This window comes from Balaenoptera ricei, chromosome 2, assembly GCF_028023285.1.
Source record: "Balaenoptera ricei isolate mBalRic1 chromosome 2, mBalRic1.hap2, whole genome shotgun sequence".
Lineage (NCBI taxonomy): Eukaryota > Metazoa > Chordata > Mammalia > Artiodactyla > Balaenopteridae > Balaenoptera > Balaenoptera ricei.
This window is the reverse complement of record NC_082640.1, coordinates 78340644-78353841: the sequence shown is the minus strand read 5'-3', so window position 1 is coordinate 78353841 and position 13198 is coordinate 78340644. Positions and strand designations below refer to the sequence as shown.

Genomic DNA, 13198 nt, shown 5'->3' with positions numbered 1-13198 from the left:
CATGGAAGAAGTATTGAATCTCTTGGGGAGAGACATGTGAAGTTTAACATTCCCCCCAAGCTTCTAATACACCCTTTTAAGAAGTTGTCTCCCAACCATAGTTGAAAATCACTGCAGGGTAATGGGAGATATTACTGATGGGAAAGTTTAGCAAAAAAGTGAACCTTGTGTAAGCAGAAAATTGAGCAGTGCTGCTCAAGGAAACTGAGAGACACAGAGAAAGGAATGATAGTTTCTATCACTGCTGCAGGGAACTGGGGAGACTGTCACAGACGAGGCAATGTTTGGTTTGAATCTTGGAATATAGGCAGGAATTCATCAGATCGACTTGATGAGGGAAGCATTCAAGGCAGAGGGGACAGCTGAGGATGGCAGAGCTGTGAAGCAGTGTGTAAATAAGAGCTGTGTTTCTTAGCAAGGCCAGGCAGGAGATATAACAGTAGAAGGTGGAGGCCTTTACACCCTGCAGAGGAGTTTAGACTCCATCCAGGAAGCAAGGGGGAGACTTTGAAGAGTTTTAAGAACAGTAATATGGACACACCTGGTGGCACAGTGGTTAAGAATCTGCCTGCCAATGCAGAGGACAGGGGTTCGACCCCTGGTCCGGGAAGATCCCACATGCCGCGGAGCAACTAAGCCTGAGCACCACAACTACTGCGCCTGCGCTCTAGAGCCCGCGAGCCACAACTAATGAAGCCCGTGCGCCTAGAGCCCGTGCTCCGCAACAAGAGAAGCCACCACAATGAGAAGCCTGTGCACTGCAACGAAGAGTAGCCCCTGCTCACCACAGCTAGAGAAGGCCTGCGTGCAGCAACGAAGACCCAACGCAGCCAAAAATAAAAAATAAATTTATTTTTAAAAAAAAGAGAACAGTAATATGCTCCAATTGTCCTTTTAGGAAAATATCTGTGACTGCAAAATGGATATGGGCTACATCTGTTAGTAATATAAATCATTTCCGCCCATTATAGTCGCATGGCCTACCAAACTGCAAGGGAGGCTGGGAAAGGTAGTTATGTGTCTAGGCAGAAAAAGAAATGGGATATTTTCTCCATCTTAGTCACCAAATCCCATTAATTCTGCCTCCCAAATATCACCTTAACCTTTCCGTGCTACTTCATCTACAGTGCTACTTTTAGAGTTTGAGTTCTCATGGTCTCTCTCACCTCCTAAATAGCAAAACTCTCCTAATTAACCTCCTGCCTCCAGACTAACCCCTCTGCAATCAACCCTCAGCAATGCCAAGGGATCTTGCTAGAATAAAAATAGGAGCATATCCTGCTCCTCCTTAAAAACCTTTAGTGGCTCGCTGTCCCCTTCTGAACCCCTTAGCAGGGCACACAGGGCCCTGCTTCCCCACCCCGACCTCATCTTCTGCCAGCCACTTCATCATGAACTCTTTGCTCCAGTCCTGCCAAGCGTGTCTCCTTTCCACACCATGGCCTCTGTGTTCACCCTTCTTTGCCTTTACCCGTACTGTCCATCTGCCTGAATTCCCATCTCCTCCTCACCCACTTGAGGAACGCCTAGGCATCCTTCAGGAGTCACCTTCCCTGGGCCAATTTCCTCCCAGTGAAGCTAACTTGTTCTGCCATCACCTTGCCCATAATATGTTCACTCTTGTATTGCTCAGGGTCCTGGGAGAAAGGGAAACAGAAGAGACTTAAATGAAGGGACTGTGTAAAAATTTGAGGGCAGCTTTTAGGGAAATAAAAAATGGACACTGGCTTGCTCTGGAGCTATTTCCAGCCTGGGCCTGAAGAGGTGGGGAGAGAAAGTTGGTAGAAGAGATGAAGGGGTGAACTGGAGCATGGCCTTTGCTAGAGGAATGTAGCCAACTACCAAGCTGCAGACTGATCAGAGGGAACAGATGTCCTGGCCTCCCTGTCCTCCATTCTCTCATCCCTTGATCTCCCTTTTGGTCCAAACCAACTGGAAGGTAAAGGCTGAGGGAGCCCACTGATGCTGACCTTCAGGTAAGCTTCCCAGGGCACAGGGTGGGGTGGAGAAGGGGGGATGGATCTGAAGAGGCAAATGCAGAGTATCCAGTATAGCTTTTTATGTCTTTATGTACTACCTAACACATTGCAACTATTTAAGTACATATCTTTCCCACCTAATTGTGAGTTCCTTGAATGCATATTTTTTTATTTTTCTGAATCATGGATACCTAGTATAACCTTTAAAAGTTGCTAAAAATAATGGCTGGCTCCAGGTAGGGGGATCAAGATGGTAGAGGAGTAGGACGTGGAACTCACCTTCTCCCACAAAAACATTAAAAATACATCTACAAGTGGAACGAGTCACAAACATCTACTAAATAATGAAAGAAGACCTCAGACTTCTGAAAGGGTAAGAAAACCTCCACATAACCAGGTAGGACAAAAGGAAAAAGAAAAAGAAGGCATTGGGATGGGGCCTGTGTCCAGGGAGGCAGCTGTGAAGAAGGAAAGGTTCCCACACCTGTTCCTCACAGCAGGGAGACCAGCCTGGATGGAGCGGGAGCTTCAGAGCCTAGGAGGAGAGCACAGTAACCGGTCTGTGGGAGGCAAAAGAGAGAGTAACCTGCACAGAAGGTTGGCACTGCCACCCTGTGCTCCCCAGCCTGAGACACTCGTCTGTCAGTGTGGGCAGGGACTGGGTGCTATAGCTCAGGCTCTGGAGGTCAGACCCAGGGAGAGGACCAGGGTTGGCTGCGTAGAAACAGCCTGAAGAGGCTGGACTGTGGCAACTGAGGGTGTATTCGGAAGAAGCCTGGGCCTGCCAGAGAGGCAAAGTGCCATTATTGGGGGACACACGGGGAGAGGGTGGAACCACCATAAGAGCTTCTTTCCCTGTCAGCACTCCCAGGCAACAGGACACCACCTACAGGAGCTCCGGGGGCAGGCCATAATGATCAAGGGACCAATCCAAAAGGAAGACATAATTGTAAATATATATGCACCCAACACAGGAGCACCTCAATATATAAGGCAAGAACCTCAATATATAAGGGAAATAGAGCCATAAAAGGAGAAATCGACAGTACCACAATAATAGTGGGGGACTTTAACACCCAACTTTCATCAGTGGACAGATCATCCAGACAGAAAATCAATAAGGAAACACAAGCTTTAAATGATACAACAGACCAGATAGACTTAATTGATATTTATAGGACATCCATCCAAAAGCAGCAGAATATACTTTCTTAAGCGCACATGGAACATTCTCCGGGATTGATCACATGCTGGGCCACAAAGCAAGCCTCAGTAAATTTCAGAAAATTGAAATCATTATCAAGCATCTTTTCCAACCACAACTCTATGAGATTAGAAATAAATTACAGGGGAAAAAACATAAAAAACACAAACACATGAAGGCTAAACAATATGTTACTAAACAACCAATGGATCACTGAAGAAATCAAAAATACCTACAGACAAATTACAATGAAAACACAACTATCCAAAACCTATGGAACCTTCCCTTCTAAGAGGGAAGTTTATAGCAACACATAAACCTATAAACCTTCCCTTCTAAGAGGGAAGTTTATAGCAACACAATCTTAACTTAGGAAATAAGAAAAATCTCAAACAAACTAACCTTACACCTAAAGCAACTACAGAAAGAAGAACAAAGAAAACCCAAAGTTAGTAGAAGGAAAGAAATCATAAAGATCAGAGCAGAAATAAATAGAGATGAAGAAAACAATAGAAAAGATCAATCAAACTAAAAGCTGGTTCTTTGAAAAGATAAACAAAATTGATAAACCTTTAGCCAGAATCATCTAGTAAAAAAGGGAGAGGGCTCAAATCAATAAAATTAGAAATGAAAAAGGAGAAGTTACAACAGACACCATGGAAAGGATACAAAGAGATCATAAGAGACATACAAAGGATCATAAGAGACTACTACAAACAGCTATATGCCAATAAAATGGACACCCTAGAAGAAAGATACAACCTTCCAAAACTGAACCAGGAAGAAACAGAAAATACAAACAGACCAGTCACAAGTACTGAAATTATGGCTTCACAGGTGAATTCTATCAAATATTTAGAGAAGAGCTAACACCTATCCTTCTGAAACTCTTCCAAAAAACTGTAGAGGAAGGAACACTGCCAAGCTCATTCTATGAGGCCACCATCACCCTGAAACCAAAACCAGACAAAAAAAATTAATTATAGACCAATATCACTGATGAACATAGATGCAAAAATCCTCAACAAAATACTAGTAAGCCGAATCCAACAACACATTAAAAGGGTCATACACCATGATCAAGTGGGGTTTATCCCAGTGATGCAAGGATTCCTCAATATCCGCAAATCAATCAGTGTGATACACCACATTAACAAAATGAAGAATAAAAACCATATGATCATTTCAATAGATGCAGAAAAAGCTTTTGACAGAATTCACCACCCATTTACGATAAAAACTTTCCAGAAACTGGGCATAGAGGGAACCTACCTCAACATAATAAAGGCCATATATGACAAACCCATGGCTAACATCATTCTCAATGGTGAAAAGTTCCCTCTGAGATCAGGAACAAAGCAAGGATGTCCACTCTCGCCACTTTTATTCAGTATGGTTTTGGAAGTCCTAGCCATGGCAGTCAGAGAAGAAAAAGAAATAAAAGGAATCCAAATTGGAAAAGAAGAAAAACTGTCACTGTTTGCAAATGACATAATACTATATATAGAAAATCCTAAAGATGCCACCAGAAAACTACTAGAGATCATCAATGAATTTGGTAAAGTTGCAGGATACAAAATTAATACACAGAAATCTCTTGCATTCCTATACACTAACAACAAAAGATTGGAAAGAGAAATTAACACATTATTGACCAGGGGATTTTTTTGTAGAAACTAACACCTGTGGCCTAATATGCCTCCAGTCAAAAATGTGTTAAGGAAATAATCCCATTTACCATCGTATCAAAAAAGAAAAAAAAAACAAAAACCAGGAATAAACCTGCCTAAGGAGACAAAAGACCTGTACTCTTAAAACTGTAAGATGCTGATGAAAGAAATCGAAGATGACACAAACACATAGAAAGATATACCATGTTCTTGGATTGGAAGAATCGATATTATCAAAATGACTATACTACCCAAGGCAACCTACAGATTCAATGCAATCCCTATCAAATTACCAATGGCATTTTTCACAGAACTAGATCAAAAAAATTTTTTAATTTATATGGAAATACAAAAGACTCCAAATAGTCGAAGCAATCCTGAGAAAGAAAAACGGAGCTGGAGGAATCAGGCACCCTGACTTCAGACTATACTACAAAGCTATAGTAATCAAGACAGTATGGTACTGGTGCAAAAACAGAAATATAGATCAATGGAACAGGATAGAAAGCCCAGAAATAAACCCACGCACATATGGTCAATTAATCTATGACAAAGGAGGCAAGAATATACAATGGATTCAATAAGTGGTGCTGGGAGAACTGGACAGCTACATGTGAAGGAATGAAATTAGATCATTCTTTAACACCATACACAAAAATAAACTCAAAAGGGATCAAAGACCTAAATGTAAGGCTGGACACTATAAAACTCTTAGAGGAAAACATAGGCAACACTCTCTGAACATAAATCCCAGCAATAACTTTTTGGATCCACCTCCTAGGGAACATATATCTCAACATAATAAAAGCCATTTATGACAAACCCACAGCCAATATAATACTCAACAGTGAAAAGCTAAAAGCCTTCCTACTAAATTCAGGAACAAGACAAGGATGCCCACTCTCACCACTTCTATTCAACATAGTATTGGAAGTCCTAGCCACAGCAGTCAGACAAGAAAAAAAATAAAAGTTATCCAAATTGGAAGAGATGAAATTGTCACTGTTTGCAGATGACATAATACTATATATAGAAAACCCTAAGGACTCCACACAAAAATCACTAGATCTAGTAAATGAATTAAGCAAAGTAGCAAAATACAAGATTAACAACCAAAAATCAGTTGCATTTCTTTACACTAACAAATATCAGAAAGGGAATGTAAAAAAAACAATACCTTTTAAAATACCACCAAAAAAAAATACTTAGGAATAAACCTGACCAAGGAGGTGAAAGACTTACATGCTGTCAACTATAAAACATTAATAAATTAAAGAGAATTCAAAGAAATGTAAAGATACCCCATGCTCTTGGATTGGAAGAATTAATATTGTTAAAATGGCAATACTACCCAAAGCAATCTACAGATTTAATGCGATCCCTATCAAAATACCCATGACATTTTTCACAGAACTAGAACAAATAATCAAAAATTTATATGGAACCATAGAAGACCCAGAATTGCCAAAGCAATCCTGAGGGAAAAAAACAAAAGGAAGCATACCTCTCCCAGACTTCAAACAATACTACAGAGCTACAGTAATCAAAACGGTGTCGTATTGGTACAAAAACAGACATACGGATCAATGGAACAGAATAGAGAGCCCAGAAATAAACCTAGACACCTACAGTCTATTAATCTTCAACAAAGGAGGCAAGAATATAAAATAGGAAAAAGACAGTCTCTTTAACATGTGGTGCTGGGAAAGTTGGACAGCTGCATGTAAGTCCGTGAAGTTAGAACACACCCTCACACCGTGCACAGAAATAAACTTAAAATGGCTTAAAGACTTAAACATAAAACATGACACCATAAAACTTCTAGCACTTGACACAATAAAACTTCTAAAACTTCCAGAATTTATTCTCTGACATAAATCATACCAGTGTTTTCTTAGGTCAGTCTCCCAAGGCAATAGAAATAAAAATAAACAAACAGGACCATATCAAACTTAGAAGCTTTTGCACAGAAAAGGAACCCATATAAAAATGAAAAGACAACCTACAGAATGGGAGAAAATATTTGCAAATGATGCAATGGACAAGGGCTTAGTCTCCAAAATATACAAACAGCTTATACAACTCAACAACAAAAAAACAAACAACCCAATCGAAAAATGGGCCAAAGACCTTAATAGACATTTCTCCAAAGAAGACGTACGGATGGCCAGTAGACACATGAAAAGATGCTCAACATCACTAATTATTAGAGAAATGCAAATCAAAACTACAATGAGGTACCAACTCACACTGGTCAGAATGGCAATCATTAAAAAGTCTACAAATGCTGGAGAGGATGTGGAGAAAAGGGAACCCTCCTACACTGCTGGTGGGAATGTAAGTTGGTACAGCCACTATGGAAAACAGTATGGAGGTTCCTCAGAAAACTAAAAATAGAATTACCATATGATCTAGCAGTCGCACTCCTGGGAGTATACCCGGACAAAACTGTAATTCAAAAAGATACATGTGCCCCTATGTTCATAGCAGCACTGTTCACAATAGACAAAACATGGAAACAACCTAAATGTCCACCAACAGATGAATGGATAAAGAAGATGTGGTACATATATACAATGGAGTACTACTCAGCCATAAAAAAGAACGAAATAATACCATTTGCAGCGATATGGATGCAACTAGAGATTATCATACTAAGTGAAGTAAGTCAGAAAGAGAAAGACAAATACCATATGATATCACTTATATGTGGAATCTAAAATATGGTACAAATGAACCTATCTACAAAGCAGAAACAGACTCGGACATAGAGAACAGATTTGTGGTTGCCAAGGGGGAGGGTGTTGGGGGAGGGAAGGACTGGGAGTTTGGGATTAGCAGATGTAAACTATTATAGATAGGATGGATAAACAAGGTCCTACTGTATATAACACAGGGAACTATATGCAATCTCCTATGATAAACCATAATGGAAAAGAATATAAAAAAAAGAATGCCTGTACGTGTATAACTGAGTCACTTTTGCTGTACAGCAGAGATTGGCACCATATTGTAAATCAACTATACTTCAATAAAAAAAAATTAAAAAAAGAAAATAAAAACAAAAATAAACAAATGAGACTGAATTAAACTTAAAAGCTTCTGCACAGCAAAGGAAACCATAAACGAAACGAAAAGACAACCCACAAAATGGGAGAAAATATTTGCACACAAAGTGACTGACAAGAGATTAATTTCCAAAATATACAAACAGCTCATGCAGCTCTATGTCAAAAACAACAACAACCAAACAACCCAATCCAAAAATGGGCAGAAGACCTAAATAGACATTTCTCCAAAGCAGACATACAGACGGCCAAAAAGCACATGAAAAGATGCTCAACATCACTAATTATCAGAGAAATGCAAATCAAAACTACAGTGAGGTATCACCTACCACCGGTCAGAATGGCCATCATCAAAAAGTCTACAAACAGTAAGAGGAGAGGGTGCTGGGAGAGGGTGTGGAGAAAAGGGAACTCTCCTACACTGTTGGTGGGAATGTAAATTGGTACAACCACTATGGAGAACAGTATGGAAGTTCCTTAAAAAACTAAAAATAGAACTACCATATGATCCAGCAATCCCACTCCTTGGCATATATCTGGAGAAAGCCACAATTAGAAAAGATTCGTGCACCCCGATGTTCATTACAGCACTATTTACAACAGCCTAGACATGGAAGCAACCTAAATGTCCATTGACAGAGGAATGGATAAAGAAAATGTGGTACATATATACAGTGGAATATTACTCAGCCATAAAAAAGAACGAAATAATGCCATTTGCAGCAACATGGATGAACCTAGAGATTATCACACTAAGTGAAGTCAGACTGAGAAAGACAGATATCATATGGTATGACTCATATGTGGAATCTAGTTTCTGAAAATGATACAGATGAACTTATTTACAAAACAGAAACAGACTTACAGATATTGAAAACTTATGGTTATCAAAGGGGAAATGTGGGCAGGAGGGATAAATCAGGAGCTTGGGATTAACATACATACACTACTATATGTAAGATAGATAACCAACAAGGACCTACTGTATAGCCCAGGGAACTCTACTAAATATTCTGTGATAACCTATATGAGGAAAGAATCTGAGAAAGAATGAATATATGTATAACTGAATCACTCTGCTGTACACCTGAAACTAACACAACATTGCAAACCAACTACACTCCAATAAAACTTTTTAAAGAAATTGCTAAAAATAATGGTCCCTCATAATATTTTTTCTTTTTAAAATAAGTTTTATTGAGATGTAATTCACATAGCATAGAATTCATCCTTTTAAAATGTGCAATTCAATAGTTTTTAGTATATTTACAAAGTTGTGCAACCAGCACCACTTATCTAATTTTAGAAAATTTCCCTCACCCCAAAAAGAAACACTGTACCCCTTATCAGTCAAAATCCACCCCCCCTTCTCCTAGGCCCTGGCAACCATTAATATACTTTTTTTTTTTAAATTGGAGTATAATTGCTTTACAATGTGTGTTAGTTTCTGCTTTATAACAAAGTGAATCAGCTATACATATACATATATCCCCATATCTCCTCCCTCTTGCGTCTCCCTCCCACCCTCCCTATCCCACCCCTCTAGGTGGTCACAAAGCACCCAGCTGATCTCCCTGTGCTATGCGGCTGCTTCCCACTAGCTATCTATTTTACATTTGGTAGTGTATATATGTCCATGCCACTCTCTCACTTTGTTCCAGCTTACCCTTTCCCCTCCCCATGTCCTCAAGTCCATTCTCTACATCTGCGTCTTTATTCCTGTCCTGCCTCTAGGTTCTTCAGAATCTTTTTGTTTTTTTTTTTAGATTCTATATATATATGTTAGCATACGGTATTTGTTTTTCTGACTTACTTCACTCTGTATGACAGACTCTAGGTCTATCCACCTCACTACAAATAACTCAATTTCGGTTTTTTTTATGGCTGAGTAATATTCCCTTGTATATATGTGCCACATCTTCTTTATCCATTCATCTGTCAGTGGACACTTAGGTTGCTTCCATGTCCTGGCTATTGTAAATAGAGCTGCAGTGAACATTGTGGTACATGACTCTTTTTGAATTATGGTTTTCTCTCCCTCATAATATTTAAATGAAATATTCAACTACATTACTGCAGTCTATTTTTAAGTGTTGAAAAGGACTTCCTAGAGTTATCTTACCACGTGAAGCATATGGTAAGTTTTGTTTCATATTCCTGACTGCGTTTTCTCCTTTCTCAGCCAAACAGGTAGGACTCGTGAGATCGCAGTGCCTTCCAGGAATTATACCCCATACACACGAGTCCTGGAGTTAACCATGAAGAAAACTCTGACTTAAGCACTTGGAGACGTGCACTTTTCACTGGTGGACAAAGGCCCTGGAACCCTGCGGCTTGAAGTCTGGAAAGGGTGACTGTTGCTTCCTCCTATACACTGTTTAAGCTGCAGTGGAAATTGCTGAGGTTCTGATCCACTTCTAAAACATGAAGGAAAGTGGAGGGGGAGGGGGAAGGCAGGAGAGAGAGGTTTCAAGGTCATATTTCAAACACCCAACCAGTGTATGTACCCTGCTGTACTGGGCCATCGTTAGCTTTCCATTCAGACACTGAGTCCTATCGGGAGAATTCCCTCACTATTTTCTGTTTTACTAGACTTCGGCTGGGAGGAAACAAGGCATTAACTTGAAATTTCATGTTACTTATTGCCAGGATCATTTGTTACAGCATGAAGGTTTTATTTACCCATAGAAGTATTAGAGGTGGTGTTTCTCTGCTACAGGGAAGCCTGTCTGCAGGAGCGCAGGCACATGGGGAAATGTGACCCTGGGAAGGAAGGGGCAGGTGCCGAGGACCTGTGCAGGGGCGTGGGAGCCTCGGCTGCAGCCGGTCCTCGTGTGGGCAGACACGCTTCATTCTGACGTGCTAACCCCTTGGTTTACTTTGTGCCTTACGCCTTTATGGGGCCAGCTGAAATCACTGTATTTATTCAACCTGTGATTTATTTTTTCTTTCTTTCTCACTTTAACTGAAAGAGAATTTTGTATGTTGTGGAAATTTAATCACTTAATGTTTTCGATACCAATTGGTGTTTTTGTTAAAGGAATGAGTGATTTGTTCATGCATGCTCTACTTTGATATTATAACCTATGTCACATGTTTAATAAATGCCATATATTTTGTTCTACTGATGCTGTCATTGTGTGTCATCCATGACTGTGTAGAAGGGGTAGAGAACAGAATCGGGTTTTGGACTGTCAAGTCAGGGCACCATAATCTTTCAATCAGCACAGTCCTTAGAATCATTTATAAACCATAAGAGAAGGTGTGTGTGTGTGTTTGTGTTTGTGTGTGTGTGTGTGTGTGTGTGTGTGTCTTTAAACCCTGAAATTTATCTAGTTAACCTACCTTCTAGAAACACTAAGATGCATACATGTTTATAAAATAAAAAAATCATTTTTACTTAAAAACAAAAAATCATGCTCCCTTGTGCCCAAACTCCCTACCCCTTACTCCCCCACTTAAAAAAAAAAGCCAAAGAAAGAAAGCAAAGCAACTCAGTTGAGTAAATCACCACAAGTCAGGACAGTGTCAAGAGGAAAACACATACTTTGAAACCAAATTTTTATTTAAATTGTGGTTGTGGGACCTTGGGCATGTCATCAAAGCTCTCTGAATATCAACTTCATGTTCTAAAAACTTGGGATAATCACACCTACCCGGTGCGCGCTTCGGCAGCACATATACTAAAATTGGACCGATACAGAGAAGATTAGCATGGCCCCTGAGCAAGGATGACACACAAATTCATGAAGCATTCCATATTTTTTCCACAAAGTAAACTTAAAATGGCTTAAAGACTTAAACATAAGACATGACACCATAAAACTTCTAGAAGTGGACATAGGCAAAACATTCTCTGACATAAATCGTACCAGTGTTTTCTTAGATCAGTCTCCCAAGGCAATAGAAATAAAAATAAACAAATGGGACCTAATCAAACTTACAAGCTTTTGCACAGCAAAGGAAATCATTAAAAAACCCGAAAAGACAACCTACAGAATGGGAGAAAATATTTGCTAACAATGTGACCAACAAGGGCTTAATCTCCAAAATACACAAACAGCTCATACAGCTCAATAACAAAAAAACAAACAACCCAATCCAAAAATGGGCAGAAGACCTAAATAGACATTTCTCCAAAGAAGACACACAGATAACCAATAGGCACTTGAAAAGATGCTCAACATCACCAATTATTAGAGAAATGCAAATCAAAACTACAATGAGGTACCAACTCACACCAGTCAGAATGGCCATCGTTAAAAATTCTGCAAGTAACAAATGCTGGAGAGGGTGTGGAGAAGGGGAACCCTCCTACATTGTTGGTGGGAATGTAAGTTGCTGCAGCCACTATGGAAAATGGTGTGGAGATGCCTCAGAAAACTAAAAATAGAATTACCATATGACCCAGCAATCCTATTCCCGGCCATATATCTGGACAAAACTATAATTCAAAAAGATACATGCACCTCTATGTTCATAGCAGCACTATTCACAATAGTCAAGACATGGAAACAACCTAAGTGTCTATCAATAGATGGATAAAGACGATATGGTACATATATACAATGGATTACTACTACTCAGTCATAAAAGAGAATGAAATAATGACATTTGCAGCAACATGGATGCAACTGGAGATTATCATACTGAGTGAAGTAAGTCAGAAAGAGACAGATAAATACCATATGATATCACTTATATGTGGAATCTAAAATATGACACAAATGAACCTATGAAACAGAATCTCAGACATAGAGAAGAAACTGGTGGTTGCCAAGGGGGAGGGTGTTGGGGGAGAGATGGAGTGGCAGGTTGGGGTGAGGAGATGTAAGCTTTTATACATAGAATGCATAAACAAGGTCCTACTGTATAGCACAGAGAACTATATTCAATATCCTATGATAAACCATAATGGAAAAGAATGTAAAAAGAATGTATATATATATATCTATAACTGAATCACTTTGCTGTACAGCAGTAATTAACACAACACTGTAAATCAACTACACTTCAATTAAAAAAAAGAAAATCACACCTGACAGGCCAATGTGAGTGCCAACTGAGGTAGGTCAAGCAGAGGCCTGGCCTGGGGATGGACGCAGAGGAGGGTGCTGCCATTCTGAGGTGTGTTTTAAAGCACTGTTGAGTGCTGGCTACCTTCACTCTTTGAGCTGCTCTAGCATGAGAAGCCGTTTCCTAGCGCAGCCCCAAGGAGGAGCATTTCAGGAAAAGGCAGGCCTTGGGACCAGGAGGTAGGGAAGCAGGACTCAGAGT

General features: G+C 39.8%; 1 protein-coding gene, 1 long non-coding RNA gene and 1 other non-coding gene across 13 annotated transcripts in view; 2 read left to right on the top strand and 1 right to left on the bottom strand.

Annotated features, from left to right (window-relative positions):
- The window catches only part of MYZAP (myocardial zonula adherens protein), a 135961-nt gene extending 124937 nt beyond the window's left edge, over nucleotides 1–11024 (top strand). For 8 of the 10 annotated variants that reach the window (XM_059913192.1, XM_059913191.1, XM_059913186.1 and 5 more), the window contains one exon: nucleotides 10104–11024. In XM_059913192.1, coding sequence (XP_059769175.1) covers nucleotides 10104–10200 — 97 coding nt within the window. In that variant the 3' untranslated portion in view covers nucleotides 10201–11024. Of the gene's footprint in view, nucleotides 1–580; nucleotides 1204–10103 lie in introns of those variants that run through there. The other 2 variants (XR_009500816.1, XM_059913190.1) reach the window with 2 other exon arrangements.
- Nucleotides 1–13198, bottom strand: part of LOC132359353 (uncharacterized) — a 75324-nt gene that overhangs the window by 39938 nt on the left and 22188 nt on the right. The gene's annotated exons all lie outside the window — the stretch shown is intronic.
- LOC132360877 (U6 spliceosomal RNA) lies at nucleotides 11581–11687 on the top strand. The gene has a single exon (XR_009501197.1). It is a non-coding gene; the product is annotated as a U6 spliceosomal RNA (small nuclear RNA).